At 40.8% G+C, this 17318-nt stretch overlaps 1 protein-coding gene across 3 annotated transcripts in view; it reads left to right on the top strand.

The window, feature by feature from the left end:
* The window catches only part of Snx25 (sorting nexin 25), a 110717-nt gene that overhangs the window by 50150 nt on the left and 43249 nt on the right, over positions 1–17318 (top strand). For all 3 annotated transcript variants that reach the window (XM_060381715.1, XM_060381717.1, XM_060381716.1), the window contains exons 4-5: positions 1254–1426; positions 3905–4091. In XM_060381715.1, coding sequence (XP_060237698.1) covers positions 1254–1426; positions 3905–4091 — 360 coding nt within the window. The remainder of the gene's footprint in view (positions 1–1253; positions 1427–3904; positions 4092–17318) is intronic.

The raw sequence follows: 17318 nt of genomic DNA, 5'->3' as shown, positions 1-17318 counted from the left end.
AGGAGTCCCAGAGAGGTTCCAGTATTGGTAGAGTAGCAGAAGCCTGAGACCTAGTACCAGATCAATGAGTCACTGCAGTGAAGTGTGGACAAAAGGGCATACTGTGGGACACACTGACATACTACAGCTTCCACTACAAGATTTTTTTGTTGTTGTTGGGAGGATGTTACAAGGGTGGATGGTGGGTATTAAGGGGAGGGGGAGATGAGTGGGATTAGGGCACATGGTGTGAAATTCACAAACAACCAATAAAATAAAGAAGAAATAACATTTTGAATTGTTGCTAGTATTTGGATGTTCCTATAACCTTTGATGCTACTTAAGGTGGTTATCATGACTGCTCTTGGACGTACAATGAGGCCACATATCCTGCTCTGTTTTCCATTGCTATGGTAAAAAACTGACCAAAAGCAGCTTGGGAAAGATTGGGTTTATCTGCCTTACATTTCCTAAATACAGTTCATTAGGGGAGTCAAGCCAGGAGCTCAAGGAAGACCTTGACTCGGAGTCTGGAGGAACACTACTTATTGGGTGGCTCTCCAAGGCTTGCTCAACTTGCTATCTCATACAACCCAGGGCTGCCTGCTCAGGGGTGGTGCTGTCCATTGCTCCCAGGGCTTACAGATTTGGCTTAGTGATTAAGAGCACCTGTTACTCTTCCAAAGGACCCAGGTTTGATTCCCAGCTCACAGAGGCTCACAACCATCTGTAACTTCAGTTCCAGGGTATCTAATAACTTCTGGCCTTCTAGAGTACCAGGAATATATGTGGTGCACAAACATATGTGCAAGCAAAATACCCATAAACATAAAATAAAAGCAACTTTAAAAATAGAAGAAAAAGAAAGCAAGAAAAGAAAGGAAGGAAAGAAAGAGAAAAAGAAAGTGCTCTCAAAGACATGCCCACAGGCCAGTCTGATAGAGGCAAATCCTCAGTCAGGTGCCCTCTTCGTAGGTGACTCTACTTGTGTCATGTTTCCAGAAACCAACGACTACATCATCAATTCACGTTTGCTCCAGCACAGGTACAGGTTCTCCAGATTTCTCCTTGTTTAAGGAAAGTATTGCTTATTGGAATTTCTGAGGAAATAGCAGTTATTAAAATAGATTGTTGTTCATTTGGAATATTTTTTTTTAACCTAATGATGTGTAATTTAATTGTTTCTGGAAATTTCCATCCATCCCTCTATCCATCCATCCATCCATCCATTTATCAATTTATCCATTTATCCATCGATCTGTCTATTCTTTCAGACATGAAGAGCAACCAAGGCCTTTTGTGTTGCATGCATGCTTGAAGGACTCACATGATGAAGTAAGATTCCTTCAGACGTGTTCCCGGGTGCTGGTGTTTTGCCTTCTCCCTTCGAAGGATATCCAGTCTCTCAGCTTACGTATAATGCTCTCAGAAATTCTCACAACAAAAGGTAGACTTAAAAAATTAATACCATTTATAAGATAAGTGTATAAACACATGTTATACATGCTGTGATTTTATTTCATATGGCTTATTTGCAGATCTTATGAATTGTGGAATGTGGGTCGTAAAAAATTTTAGATATTTCACATTTAATTATCACATAAAGGCTTTGGCTGTACATGATAAACTTTAAAAGTTTATGTCTATATTGCCAATGCTATTACTTTGGTACAGAAAAGCCATTCTTCATCTATGCAAGGGAAGCATTCATTTGGAATAGTTTTTGAGTTATCCAGGCCAGTAGAAATAATTAAGGAAAGAACAGCCACACAGCATACAGGCACACAAATTCTGTCAGCATTTTTAAAAATTTTTATTTATATTAGTTACAGTTTATTAACTTTGTATCCCAGATGTATCCCGCTCCCTCCTTCCCTCCCAATCCCACTTTCCCTCCCTCATCTCCTCCCTGCCCCTTTCCAAGTCCACTGATAGGGCAGGACTCCTCCCCTTTCATCTGTTCTGTCAGCATTTATCTATATTTTTTCTGAAAGTTTCAATGGTAATGCTGCTTTTGTGAACTTTTAATAAATGATATGTACTATATTATAGCATAATAAGAAACATTTAAGATTTATTTGGATAGCTAAATACCCAGAATAAAAAGTGGAAGAGGGGCAGAGAGATGGCTCAGTGGTTAAAATGCTGTGCAAGCATGAGAAGTGGAGTTTGTGAAAGCCAGGTGTGGAGGCACACTTCTTTAACTCCAGTCCTGGGGTACAGAGACACTATATCCTAGGCACTTGCTGGCCAGCCAGTCTATCCAAAACATAGCTCTAGGGCCAGGGAGAGACTCTGTCTCAAAAAGTACTTGGGCACTGGATGTTGACCTCTGGCCTCCACATGCCTGTAAGGGGAGTAGGGGTAGATGAAGACAAATGGGAGAAAAACAAATCTAAAACGAATGTTCCCTATTTAAGAATCTTAAATAAGAGCAATGCATTGATTGACTATCTTCTTTATATAATACAGTAACATCATCAACAACAACAATAATAAATGTGTCCTTTGTCCTTTGTCAGTTGATTTCCTAACCACTCTAAACTTATGAGGGTGGGTTTGTGATGCTGTTCCTAAATTAAACAGTTTCTCCCTCAACATCTGCTTTGAACAGTTGGCAGAACATTGACATTCATTTTTTTTTAAGAATTTTTTTTTATTAATTACACTTTATTTACTTTGTATCCCCCCTCTAGTTCCCTCCCTCCTCCCCTCCCAATCCCTTCCTTTCTCTCCCTTCTCCACGAATGCTTCTCCCAAAGTCCACTGGTAGGGGAGGGTTTCTTTTCCTTCCTTCTGTTCCTAGTCTATTAGGTCTCATCAGGAGGGGCTGCATTGTCTTCTTCTGTGGCCTGGTAAGGCTGCTCCCAACTCAGGGTGATGTGATGTTCATGTCAGAGACAGTCCCTCTTCCCATTACCATGGAACCCACTTGGAGACTGAACTGTCATGGGCTACATCTGTGCTGGGGTTCTAGGTTATCTCCATGAATGGTACTTGGTTGGAGTATGAGTCTCAGGGAAGACCCCTGTGCTCAGATTTTTTGGTTCTGTTGCTCTCCTTGTTGAGTTCCTGTCCTCTCCAGATCTTCCTATTTCCCACTTCTTTCATAAGATTCCCTGCATTCTGCCCAAAGTTTGGCCATAAGTCTCAACATCTGCTTTGATAATCTGCAGGGCAGAGCCTGTCAGAGGCCCTCTGTGGCAGGCTCCTAACCAGACACACTAAACCTGTTAGAAGAAAAAGTGGGAAAGAGCCTGGAACTCATTGGCACAGGAGACAACTTCCTGAACAGAACACCAACAGCACAGGCTCTAAGAGCAACAGTCAATAAATGGTACCTCATGAAACTGAAAAGCTTCTGTAAAGCAAAGGATACTGTCGTCAGAACTAAACGACTACCTACAGATTGGGAAAGAATCTTCACCAACCCAATATCTGACAGAGGGCTAATACCTAATATAAAGAACCAAAGAAGTTAAAAAGCAACAAATTAAGCAATCCAATTTAAAAAAGGGAAACAGAACTAACCAGAGAATTCTCAATAGAGGAATATCGAGTGACATTCATCTTTTGTTAGACCAAACTGGTCAAAACATAATGAACCTTATGAAGTGAGGAAAATCAGTGTACTTAATTTTGAGAGTTTTCTTAGCAATACAAGTTCTAAAAGATGTTCTTTTATTATTCTTTTCAGTTTTTAAAATAAGCACTGGTTATGCCATACATAACTTATACAGAGGAATCGGCAGCCCCATGTGTGTATATGCATGTGTTCACACAGACACGTTTTAAAATGCTCAAGTGGTGATTATGTCCCCCATTTGGTTAGTGGAAGATGTTTCCCACATTTTCAGTTTTGTGGTGTATGTGTACTTTAAAAAGGGATCTTTTTTCCCATGGTACTTTGTTTTCTTTCCCCCAGTCTTGAAGCCAGTGGTGGAGTTACTAAGTAACCCTGATTACATTAACCAAATGCTCCTTGCCCAGTTGGAGTACAGAGAGCAGATGAATGAGCACCACAAGAGAGCCTACACGTACGCGCCTTCTTATGAGGAATTCATCAAGCTCATCAACAGCAACTCTGATGTGGAGTTCCTGAAGCAGCTCAGGTACATGGCCTTCAATTAGAGCACAATAAAAGGCACCAGTTGTCCCTTGCCTAGCTAGGTGTGTGTGTGTGTGTGTGTGTGTGTGTGTGTGTGTGTGTATGTGATGGTGTGATTGTATGATTGTATGTGGTTGTGATGGTATGTGTGTGATGGTATGATTGTGTTTGTGTGTCTATGTGTGTGATTGTGTGATTGTATGATTGTGTGTGTGATTGTGTGATTGTGTTTGAGTGTGTGATTGTGTATGTGATTGTGTTTGTGTGAGAGAGAGTGTCTGTGTTAATTCTTTTCAGGGAAGCAGAAATAAAGGCAGTTCATAAATTTTCTCATTTAGTGACAATTGCATTTGTCCAGCTTCTCCTTCATAGTGGAATTAGAATTAATTTTTTCAAGGCATTAGGTTTTCCTGAGAATTAGGTAATAATAGCTTGAAAGCTCTACTGCTGTTCCAGAGATCTGTGTAACTGCTCAGATGCCTGCCTGCCTGCCTGCCATAGGAAAGCATTTGAGGGAGAGGGTGTGGTGTGGTTTTGTTTTAAATGACAGAGTAGAACATTGTGCTGATTTTCATTTGTCTTAGAAAATGAAGGAGCTGGGGCCTGGAACAAGGGGTTCCTCACTAATTATTTTGAGAAAGCACATTTGAAAATAGCACAGGCATCTCTTGTAAAGGAAGATACCTTTGAGATGCTTTGGATGTGTTGATTGTTCTCATAGTATCTGCATACGCATTGTGATTGTTTGCTGTCATCTAGTGAGTGGCTTTTCTGGGTTTATTTCCCCACATCCCTTCTGTTTTAATGTTTCTAGAATGTAATGGGAAGAAAAGGAAACCCTGGTGGGTCAACTTTTATTTCATTAATAATTTTGGTAAATCATCAATAAAAAGGTAAAATATTGACTGAGAAATTGGATCTTGAAACTCTTCAGAGATGTTAGCTATGCATCCTTCCTTTGAGTGAGGGTTAACACTGAGGTAGCCTGTGCTGCATAATCTTCTGCTGTAGGTAACACACCACCTAATGGACATGCCGTGTTCTTACCAGCTTTGTCAGGGTCAATCTCGGTCTCCCCACTATACCATGACTAATTTTATTGCCTGCCTTTATGTATAAATAATATCTATGAGCATTTATCTTGGCATTTTATTTATGCATTTCCTCTCATGCATGATATTAAATGTGCTAAATGGAACTACACACACATATCTGTCTGACTTGATGGATTCCATCTTGAGAAGTGTAACACTTGAGCTGAGAGAGAACCAAAGAGCCAGCATTCACATTTATTACCTTAAGTTTACAGGTCCAACCCACTTATAGATCCTTCTTGCCATGGCTTCCTTTGAAAAAGAGCTCATAGAATCAGGTAGGGTAGCATATACTGTGATCCCAGAACTCTGGAGACTAAGGCAGGAGACTGTGAGTTGGAGGCTAGCCTGGGCAACCTCACAAGGCTCTGTATCAATAAGACAAAAAAAAAAAAAAAAAAAAGAAAGCAGGCAGACGTACACTCGTCTTGCTTCTTCCTCCTGAGTCCTATCCTCGCTTTGAGCTACTTGTCTGTATACTGTGCTGCTCATACCTGTACTTATGTATCATCTGATGTGTTCAGCCTGTCTCCTTGTGTGCTGTGTGTGTTGTGACCATTCTCTATGGAATTATAATTTCTCTGTGCGATGCTGTTTAGAAGAAGATACCTTATGTTCATAAATGTAAAACTCTGAATTTTTAACCAGTTTTTCTTTTAGTAAACATTCTACCCAGAAAGTCAGGTGTAGACAGTTTGATGATGCCAAGCAAGTTTAAGATAGCAGCCTTGAGTTCCAAGAGTCAATACTCACTGTTGTTCTAGACCTGTAGATGAATTTTTATATTTTGTGTACTGAAGGATTCTGGCACTGCATATTGGTGACATAGGCAAGAGTGGTAACAACTTTTCAAAGATATTTTTAAAAATCAGAACTAATTATTTCAAATGGTTAAGTACTGGTTTTCTCTCTTCTTTAAAATAACTTCTGTATGTGTTGTTTATGAGGGGGGTTACCCTGCTACGTGTGTGGAGGTCACTGTTTGAAACAGGGACTCCTGTTTGCCCCTGTGTGCACCATGCTAGCCTGGGCTTATCAGCTTCTGGGATTTCTGTGTCTCCACTTCCCATCTCACTTAGGTCTGTGGGGTCACAGACTCATTCTACCATTCCTGGCTTCATGTGCAAGTGCTTTTACCCACTGAGACTGTCTCCAGCCTTGTCTTGATTCTCTAGAACTGTCTGCCAGTTTACATGTGAACGCAATTTCTGTTATGAAATGAATAGTGATAAGAATTGATAGTTCATCTTTACAATTTTTAAAGAAACATTTATTTTATGTATATGAGTGTTTTTCAGTCATGTACAGATGCACCAAATTGTGTGTGTTGGGTACCCTCAGATGCCAGAAGAAGGCACTGGATTTGTTAGAACTGGAGTTCCAGATGCTTGTGAGCCACAGTGTCAGTGCTAGGAACTGAACTCAGGTCCTTTACAAGAATTGCAAGTACTTTTACCCGAGACAACACTCCAGGCCTATACTTTATCCCTAAAATGTAGTAGCCAAGTGGCCAGAATTGTAGAATGCTGCTGTGTGCCATATGGGAGATGAAGCAGATGAGAAGTGATAAACAAGAAAGACAAGGCATCTTCTGATCCTAGATGAGCAAGTCATAGTGAGAACTTGGCTGATGGTTTAGGCTGGCCAAAGATCACACTGTAAGTTCAGATTCTGTATTTCCCCTTTCTTCCCTCACATGTGTGAGAACTTGAGTCTTAAAGACCACTTCCTGTTCATGTCAGCAAGATGGCAGTGTTGAAGGACAGCACATGGGACTCAGACAGCAGAAATGCTGAACTAAAGAATGCTTGCTTTCTTCTTCCAGAAATGGTGGGATAATTCACATGCCATAAAAGTCATCATTTTAAACTGTGTAGTTCAATGATTCTTGTAGTGTGTCCAAAGAATGTATAACTAATGCCTCTAATTCCAGAATATTTTTATTTTTCTGCAAGAGAAACCTTACATCCATAAGCAGTCACTTCCCCTCATTTCCTCCTTCTAGCTCTTGGCAGCCACTAATCTACTTTCACTCTTTAGAGTTTGCCTTTGCTGAGAATTTCATATAAAAGACAACATGTGTCTGGGTGCTGTGCTCAGCATAAGGCTGTCATGGCTGACCAGTGCTGAAGTATACAGCAGCACACCCTTCCCTCTTCTGGTAGAAAAATGTCAGTGGATGAACATATCGCATCCTACTTGCTCATTCATCGGATAGTGAACAGTTTGGGGTGTTTGCCCTCTGAGCTGCCATCAAGCATCATTAGTAACACTTAAACAGCGATATCAGTGACTGTGGGTAAACTAGAGTAAGGTAAATGGATGGTCTCCCTTCCCCCCTCCTCTTCCTCCTTCTCCTCCTCCTCTTCTTTCTTCTCCTCCTCTTCTTCTTCTTTTTTAAGATTTATTTATTTATTAGATATATATTGTTCTGCCTGCATGTACACCTGCATGCCCGAAGAGGGCACCAGATCTCACTATAGATGGTTGTGAGCTACCATGTCGTTTCTGGGAATAGAACTCAGGACCTCTGGAAGAGCAGACAGTTCTCTTAACCTCTGAGCCGTTTCTCCAGCCCCACTTCCCTCTTCTTGCCACCACATGCTTCTAGAGAATACTCACTATCAATAAGGAGCGACTGATGGAGCATGGACAGCACAGGGCCAGTCTTCCTCTGTATTCTAATTCTTCCATATGTCGTATTCCTTTGTATCCTCCCTCTCATTCTTAGGCTTCGTATTTCCAGCTGTATACAGAATTAGTAGGAAGAGAGTACTCTGGTTATCAGATAACCAAGCTCTTAAGTGTCAGTTTTAGAAGTAAAACACATTTTCAGGTTTAATTAAATTGAACTTAATGGTGGAATCTAGTTGGATTTTTTTTTTTTTTTTTACATCTACCTTCTTGGAAATTTTGTTAATGTCTTCTTTTAATATGGCTGGAATGCCTCCATTGCTTTTCAGCCTTTTGGCTAAGATCAAGTGTAGAATGGCTGAAAACCCTCTTATTGACAGAGGGGAAGGGAAGAATAACGATCCATAAAGGGGCTGTTGGGTAAAATGCTTAGCACACAAGTGTGAAGATTGGGGGTTGGATGCCCAGCACCCATGTCAAATCTGGGTAGCCGTGGCAGTTTTCCTGCACTCTCCAGTGGCAGTATGCAGAGCTCAGAGATGGGGAATTATTGAGCAAGCAGGCTAGCCAACTTACCCAAAATGACGAGCCCTGCGATTAGGGAGAGACACTACCTCAGTATATAAGATGGGGAGCAATTGAGAAAGAACCTGGCATCAACCTTGGGCCTCCAAGTGAGAGATGAATGCTCCCACACATATGAACACACATATATACATATATTCATTGAATGCACATATTGAAAATGTCTGCATGAAAGTGTCACAGAGAAAACTGTTTTGTGTGATAATAAAAAATTAATTTAGAATTTTTGGGTTTTTCCCCTGAAGAGCCGTATGCCACTGGCAATATCAGCTATGGCAGCACAGCAATCCAGAAGAGTTTCCAGTCCCTTCAGCCAGCTCCACAAACAAGCGTGGGAGAAAATACCGCAGCAGGCGTTTTCTTATTGATAGGTGCATGCATTCAGAGTTACCTTTAGAATGCCCTTGAAAATGCTCCATATCCTCAGGCAGCGTTTTCTGGCACTATGACACAGCTCTTTAGGCTTTGTCGCACAAGATATCAGGCAGTCCTGTGTGTCCTGTACTGGGGTTACTTTTATCTATGAGGAATTAAGCTTATCTTAGGAACAGAGCTAACTTTCATTCTCTGAATCTTGTCCAGTATCTGCAAAGTCCCCCAGGATGGCTGTAAGCAGTGACAGCCTTCTTTGACTCAAAATGTAGGTGATGTTGTAGACATCACAACAAGTGATCAAGTGTTTGCACTTGATTAATTACTGCTTGATATAAAATTTCTCTCTCCGTAAGGATCAGGTTCTGCTTATTGTTGTTGACTGTCCAAATTGCTTTTCATTAGATGCTTGTCTAGTCGACAGTGCTGAGACTTAGCGGCTGCAACCCCTAATGGAGCTGCTTTCTTTGATCATGATCAATCTTTAGATGGTTTCTGGTACAATTAGAGTACTCTGCTGTCTGACTTTATTAGTGTTTGGGTCAGACTACTCTCACCAGACTGAAGATCTGCTGCCTCAGGCAGGAAATGTGATCTTTTTAGGCTAAGCAGCTGATGAAATCATTCAGTTTTATATATTGCATTTTTGGAAGGCAATACATATTTTCTAGAGGAGATAAAGTCATTTGATTCTTTTAGGCTAGGATGCATTTAAAAGATGAAGTAAATCCGTTAAGGGTGGTATTTATAGTTTGGGGATAGTCTAGTTATTTTCTGTGTCAGAATAAGATACTTTCATGGTGTTATTAGGATATCCCCTTGGGATTATTAGAGCTAGAGACATTTCTTTCCAGTGTACTGAACTAGTAGCCTTTAGCCCTGGCTATAGACCAGACTCATCCGTGCTTTACTAAAGTGACAGTTGAATATCTGTCTGTACTTATAGCTGTTTCCTTTCTTTCTCTAGGATCCAAGGATTTGAAGTGACGATACTGTGGTTAGGTTAGGGCAATACTGTGAGCATTTCATAGTTCTCTAGAAGTAATGACTGATGCTGCTAACCTCCAGGAACCAAATGTGTGAATAGCATCTTAGCTTCAGGACACTAGGGAACAAATGCATAGGTTTCCTACTGCTGGTGTCAGTGGTGGGTTCAGAATGCAGGTGCAGTTGTTAGTGAAACTCAGTAATCAGGACCATAGTAGCAAAGCAACTGAGCGTTCCCTTATTTTGAAGATAAACTAGAGTCCAAGTACACTGTAAGGGAGGTGTGGAAAGTTCTGCTCTTACAAAACCTTCAGTAAAAGAAAGGGCAGATTGCAGCCTTGAGCAGCATCCAGGGCTGTCGGTATTGATAATCCTCCAGTGTATTTGTAGAGATACATTTGTTCCTCAACAGAAAAACACAGATACCTGGGCTTTCTGCCAGAAATTTTTGTGTGGTTGGTTTGGCTTTCATCACAGGGACAGAAACAAAGCCTGAAACAAGCAATTTGAAGGAGGAGAGATCTGTTTTGCTCACTGAACCCGATGCTCAGCAGTTGGCTGATCTCACTGGGGAGCAAGTGCTCAGGAACCTCCCATGTCCAGCTGCTGAGCTTGGGATAACAAGTACATACTGCCATATCTCGCTTCCTGCTTCAGTGCTAGGAACCCAAAATTAGGTCTTTAAGCTTGTGAAACATCATTTTACCCATTGAGCCATCTTCCAGCCTGAGTTTGACTTTACTGTTCTACTTCAAGGGGAAAGGCATATAGTACTTGTCTGTTTTCATTTTAATCTGTTGTCTCCCATTGATGACACATTTGCTTCTTAAAAGCTAAACTGTACAACAGGCATTAGCGATTGGTGTAGAGGCTCCATTTGCCATGGCTCTCCACCTCCTCTCAACCTAGTGCTCTACCATCATTAGGGCATTTCAGAGAGTCTTCATTGTCCAGAGTGACAGCCATCACATCCTCCTTCCAGGGACAGGTGAAAGGCAAGGATAGGAAGTAGTGACATGTTTGTCCTGAAGGTTTGTTAAATTTCGGGAAGCTCCTATATGACATTTCAGTGTATATTGTTTATATTTGGATAAAATATCTTAATTTGTGCAGCCATAGATCCAGTTTTTTAAATGGAGGGTTCTATTACTAAGGAATAAAGAATGGAAGTAGTGTAAGCAATTAGCTATTTGTGCTGCCATACCATATGCTTATAATTTAATGAGACAACATAGATGTTTTTCATACTACCATTAGAACAATGCAACATTTCTGAATTGGACATTTGACAAACTTAAGGATATTTCAAACAAATGCTGACAAAGGGAAATAATTTTTTTGCTTTTTAATCTACCATTTGTCCAACATCTATCATGTTATATATTAAGCACAATACTGTGTTCCTTATAGCCATGTTCTTACCTGGTTATCATAACCATATAAATTAGGTAATATTAATCCCATTAGGTGGTTAAAGGAAGTAAAGTGATTCAGCCAAAATCAAATAGTCAATAAGTAGAGCTGGGATCTACTTATTCAGTCTGCTTGACTTTAAATTCTGTATCTAAAGCCCGGTAGCTTTCTAGCAGGTAGATAGAAAGCATCAATATGAAGCCCCAGCTTTCTGGGGATCACTGTAAGTCTTTGCCAACACCAATCCTTTAAGACAACAGGGCCACCAATGGTACCCTCACCTGTTATCAAGACAACAATAGACTGTCAGAGCATCAGTGAAATCAGAGCAGCTCAACACTTCGGAGCCTTCATTGACCACCAACATGGTCATCAGTAGGCTTTTGTTTATTGTTTATTTCATTTTGTTTTCAGTTTTAGAGTTATTTCTGGCCTTTATTTAAAGAGCAAGGTGGAGATCGAAACACTTTGTACAGAGAGCACTTTAGACTGAAATGGTTAAATTTATGGAGATGGAAGATTATTTAGCTGGGAGAAGAAAAAACTATCTACTTCATCCTGAAATTGAGGTGGTATTTATTCCTTTTTACTAATGGGCAAGGCCATAATGGATGCTAGCAGTCATAATTATAACTCTAGCAGTAATAATTTGTGATAGAATGGAACTGCTATTTTCTCTTTGAATGTATGCTAGGGATTTAAAAAAAATCTCTAAATTTGTTTTAGTGCTTTTATTAGGTACTTTTGCATCATCATGCTCAAAAATTCTTGAGAGATTAATGTAAAGGGGGAAAGATTTGGCTCATTATTTCAAGGATTTCACTCTGTCATCTGAGTATCTCTATTCACAATGGCTAAAACATGTGGCAGAGCTGTTTTCATTTTGGTGAACCAGAGAATCGTGGGCACTAGCTGGTACCAGAGATGGATACACATTCCTAGGTGACCTAGTTCTGCCATCCAGATTCTCACTTCAAAGGCTCAACCACCTTCAAAATAGTGCCACAAACGGGGACCAAGTCCTCTAGAGATGAGTCTTTGGAAGATAGTTTAGATTCTAACCACAGCATGACACACAGACATGAAGATAATAGATTAAAATAATTTAAATTGCATGCTTTTGTGAAGAACATAATTATTTGAACACCCTGTTTCTGAATAATGATTCTCAAAACATATTGTGAATTATGAGTAATAAAATAAGATTACATTGTAAAGGAACTTAAAAGAAGAGATTGAGCATACTTCAGGACAAACCAATAGAGCATGTTAAACCCAATAAGCAAGAATAACATGCTAAGCAAAAGACTAGTGTGGGTGGACAAGGAGATAAAAAATCTGAGTGTAAAAAGGTAAATCTTGGAAAAATTTTATGAAAGGAATAAATGAGAATAAATCTGCTTTTAAGAAACCGCAGGAAGATGTGGGATTTCTTAGGAAAATACGCTTTGACAATCTTTTTGTTCTCTATAAAGAAGAAACACATCAAATTCAGAACACAGTTCTTTCCATTGGTGTCTTAAATAGCAGAGGGCATTGGCGATAGATAGCTGAGTGTGTCTCAGACACTCATTTGGGTGAGGAGGAAACTCAACATTAGAGTAACCTGATATGTGATGGAGGAGACTGTGAAGTAAGTTTGTTACCTCTCTGAAGTCAAGAGAGTTCACTATATGCTTAGCTTTGGAGCAGCACTGCAGTTGTGGATGGGCATCTCTGCCTCGTGCGCAACTACCCAACCCCAGGTCGGTGTGTACCACACCTAGCCCAGCCTTGCACAGTCCTAATTGTTAGCTGTGGCCATCATGTTGTTACACCTCATAGAGCCAGGTCTGCAAGTCAGTTTATTTTTGCTGTGAACACTCATCACCTGCTGGTTACCAACTGACATGTAATGCTAAGTTTTGGGGTTGAATGGGGCTGAGGGAAGTGAGGTTTGAGCCATTTCATAGTCAAGAAATAAGGCAGAGATTAATAACAGTTTGTTTACTGGTAGATAATTGAGAATTCATTTTTCCATGTGTAAGCAATGTACTATCTAATCCAGAGTCTCAGGGTTAGCTATTCAGTTTTGTCTAGAAATGCTGGAACAGAAAAAGGCCTCCATCAAGTAGCAGGAACGCAGGTTCACAAATCATGTAGAAAGCCAGACGTGGTGACACAGGCCTGCCATCTCAAGTATCTGGAGGTCAGTGTAATGCTACAGTTAGACACTGTCATTCTCTGTGGAACCCATGCTGATTTTCCACCAAGGGCTTAAAAAAATCTGACCTAAATAGGATTAACTAATGAGCTGAGGTAATATGATATCATACTTCAGGCAAACTTTACTCAACATGTATTATTAACTTTAAGGACTTATGGTATTTTTGTTCACATATATTTGTGTATCTCTCTCTCTCTCTTTCTCTCTCTTTCTCTCTCTCTCTCTCTCTCTCTCTCTCTCTCTCTCTCTCTCTCTCTCTCTGTGTGTGTGTGTATGAATGCCTCATAAGTCAGGACACAATGTTGGACACCCTGGAGCTGGAGTCACAGACATGGATGCTGGGAACCAAACTCAGGACCTCAGCATGAGCAGTGAGTGCTCTTAACCACTGAGCCATCGCTCCAATCCTAAAATTAGCCTTAAATTGATTTTTTAAAAAAAGACCTCTAAAATAGTATGTCTTATAAAGCCTCATACAGCCAAAAAATACTGAACAGAACAAAGATATGCCAGATGTGAATCAACATTAACATTGAGTACTGGGTTTTGTGTTTTTCATTTTCTTTAGTGAACATATGTTATCTTCAAGAAAATAAAGATTGGCTCACATAGAGAAAAAAAAGTCTGTCTATCCATTCATTAGTCCGGGGTAACAGACGCTAGAGCCGGCTACCAAGTTAATAGGAAGCAGTATTTCTCCCGTGCACACATGGCAGCTGTAAAATGTCATTGTGATCTCTACTTCTTGAGTTTTCTTCATCACTGAGAATGTTTTTTCCCTAAAGCTTAGACCATCAGAAACATGATTGGAGTTGTGTCAGTAGGAAGCATGTACCCTGGTTTTGACTGGCAGTCCAGGTCGGTTCTACACACAGAAACACCTTCGGTTTATAATTGAGATGTAGAGCTTCAGCTATGGGGCTCTCGCACATAACGGACTGTATCTAGCTTTCTTTAAAATTACGGTTGCTGAGGAAGCTGGATCCTGATCCACTCAGGGGCCTCCATTATGAAGCCTGTTGTAAGCCTGTGAGTGATGCCTCATGTGAGCTGAGTAGAGCTGCACTCTTCCCTGGCCCTCCACACTCATCCAGCATGCATTCTCCAGCCTGCTGTGTTAGAGACCTCAGTGAATAAACCTGATTCTGTTAGATTCATGGTTAGAGAGTCTGGGGGCTCAGGACTAAAATACCTTTTTAATTGGGTAAAAGTATGGCTACATTAAAAATGTTTATATAGCTCTTACACACACACACACACACACACACACACGGGGAGGGTCAGGAGAGAAAAAGAAGCAGAGACAGAGGGACAGACTGCCGAGATTGTGTTTGGTGTGTATAACTTACAAGGCAGCTTTCTAAAACCGCAGGCCTGGCGTGAGCACAGTCAGCAGGAGCGTGATCGTCTGCTTCGAAGCTCCGTGCATTTCAGGTGCTTCGGTCAGGGGGAAGCTCATAAACACCAACCTGCTCTAGCTCTGTTTAGCCACACTTTGTCAATACAGTGGGGGGGGTGGTACCGGGTGGAGCTGGTGATGTGCCTTTTACCTTGTCTGTACCAGAAGAGAGGCTCCAGGCAGGGCAGCTCCGGGAGCTGGGAGCAATGAATTCAGGTTAGGCTACTTCTCCTTCATTACTTCTCCTTTACTACAGCTATATATTGTGGTGTATCTATGTTCGCATTTCTCAGGGCATCTGTGGAGGTCAATGGACAAGTTAGGGGAGTTGGTTCATTCCCTCTACCATGAGTGTCTTAGGGTTCAAACTTAGGTTGTCAAGCTTGGTGGCTCAGAGCAAGCCCCCTTATGTACTATGTACTGAGCCATCGCACCAGCCTGCTTTTCTTAATTCTTGAGTTTACACAAATTTGGAAAAATATACCAACAATCTACACAGGTCCAATCAAGGACTGCCTCAAGGACTACTTGTGCTTGACTAGCTCCCCAGAGAATGGAGCGCCTGGGCTGTTTGCAATAACCCAGCATCGTAGACACACGTGGATATAAACAGCTAAGCAGTAAGGCAGATCTTCAGGCTAGAAGTGGAGTGAGGTGGGTCTAAAAACAAGGCAGTCATAGCATTAAATCTCCCATGAAAGAGAGCTGATGTAGTCTGCTTATAGAGGGGAAGGCAGGCTGGGGTGTGGGACCCTCCTGAGCAAGGAAGAGATGGAATGAAAGTAGATAGGGAGGAGTTTTGACAAAGGTGCTCTGGTGGGTTTGGATGAGAGAGGAGAGCAGACTGTTGAGCCAGTACGGTGACCTACAGGTGAGAAGAAATGGGTGACAGCAGAAGGAAGAAGACAAATCAATGCACTTGAGTGGATGCCTACTAATGAAATAGACTTCGTTTCTCAAATAAAGCAGGATTTTCAGAAAAAAAGGTGGCACTAGTGCAGAAATGGGGACATAAGCCTAAGGATATCAGGAAGAGGGTGAAACAGAGAGGAACCGTTTAGAAATGTCTTTTAAATGACTCATAATTGTACCATTTTAATATAACCGCCCTTCTGTCGTTCCCATTTGCCTCAGAGTAATCTAGGTTCATTTTAAGTCATATGTCTGCAGGTATAAATATGCACATCATTCATATTTTAAGAATTAAAGTCTTATAAACATTTATTTACATGCACTGCTTAATTATAAATACTATAGACTTAATCCCTTTCCTTGACTCTGATATATCCCAGAGTGTCTTGAAGCAGAGACCAACCACATCAATGTTCATTCCTGTGTGTCTGAAGCATAAGAAAAACATTTTTTTTTTTTATTGAAAGCAGTTTTGATTATTTCTGTTCTTTTCCTTAATATAAGTTCCTACAGAATATGTGTATATGGTATTTTCGGTTTTTCTCTTTTTAAGTGGGTTGAGGGATCTAGTCTGTTAAGTTGTTTCCTTATGGTACACTTCAGATTAGAAGCACTGTGTGGATGGACACTGAGGCTATTTCAGACATCTGGATTGCAGCATATGGGAGGTGTTTGCAGACACACTCTGGAGTTGAGTGATAAGCCAGTGTGTTCCAGGAATAAACTTAAAACCTCAAGGATTTAAGTGAAGGATGTGGTTAGGAAGCGGTAGGCTTTGGTAGTTCCAGGAACATGGAGACTTCCTGTCAGCTATTTCCTCATCTACTTAGCAACTTGTAGCACAAGTCACATAAGGAGCCATTTTTGTGCCTTGCCATTATTTGGTAGAATGATGACAATTCCACCAGAAAACTATTATCATAACATTCCTAGCAAGGCTTCAATTTGGAAAACAGCTTGAATATATAATCAGCCTAGAGATATTTTTTGTCTGTATGGAGTTCTCCAAGAGCGGTCTTCTAGTTGCATTGACATTTGGCTGAGAGACAGGTTCACACACAGTCACTTATAATTAACTTTCTCCCCCTGACATGAATGCAGGAAACACTGTGAGACAGCGTGGGGCTGAATTGGTGGCTTAGGGATGTCACTGGAGACCTAAGCTCCACACTTCTTACTTCACCATCCTGAACATGTGGCCTTGTCTTTATGGTCCCTGAAGATGGAAGTGGCTCATGTCCCTTCCTCTGATTACATCTTGGCATCACACAGGACAGTAATAGAAAGGCAAAGATAAAATGTGTCAGGGGCCTTTCTATGCATTTTGCCCACTGAGAATGCTTTTCTGGAATCCTGCCCTTTCCAACATCTGCGTTACTCTCCTCTGCTAGAACTGCTCAGGCATTTTGGGCTAAATGCATTGCCTTTCCTGATAAAACCATGGTAGCTGTCAGTGTCTTCCGCAGTCTAGAGGCGACAGGGTGTCAGTGCTAATGACAGCTTGTCTTTGCAATGGTGAGTGCCAGACATCAGTATTTATATTGTTTAGCTGAAGAAATAAAAATAAAATAAAAGGTACAAATTTGTGAGGAATTCGTAAATAGCTTTCATTTTGGTATGTCTCCTTTG

This window comes from Meriones unguiculatus, chromosome 4, assembly GCF_030254825.1.
Source record: "Meriones unguiculatus strain TT.TT164.6M chromosome 4, Bangor_MerUng_6.1, whole genome shotgun sequence".
NCBI classification, from domain to species: domain Eukaryota; kingdom Metazoa; phylum Chordata; class Mammalia; order Rodentia; family Muridae; genus Meriones; species Meriones unguiculatus.
The sequence above is the reverse complement of the archived record's forward strand: the minus strand, read 5'-3'. Positions and strand labels throughout refer to the sequence as shown.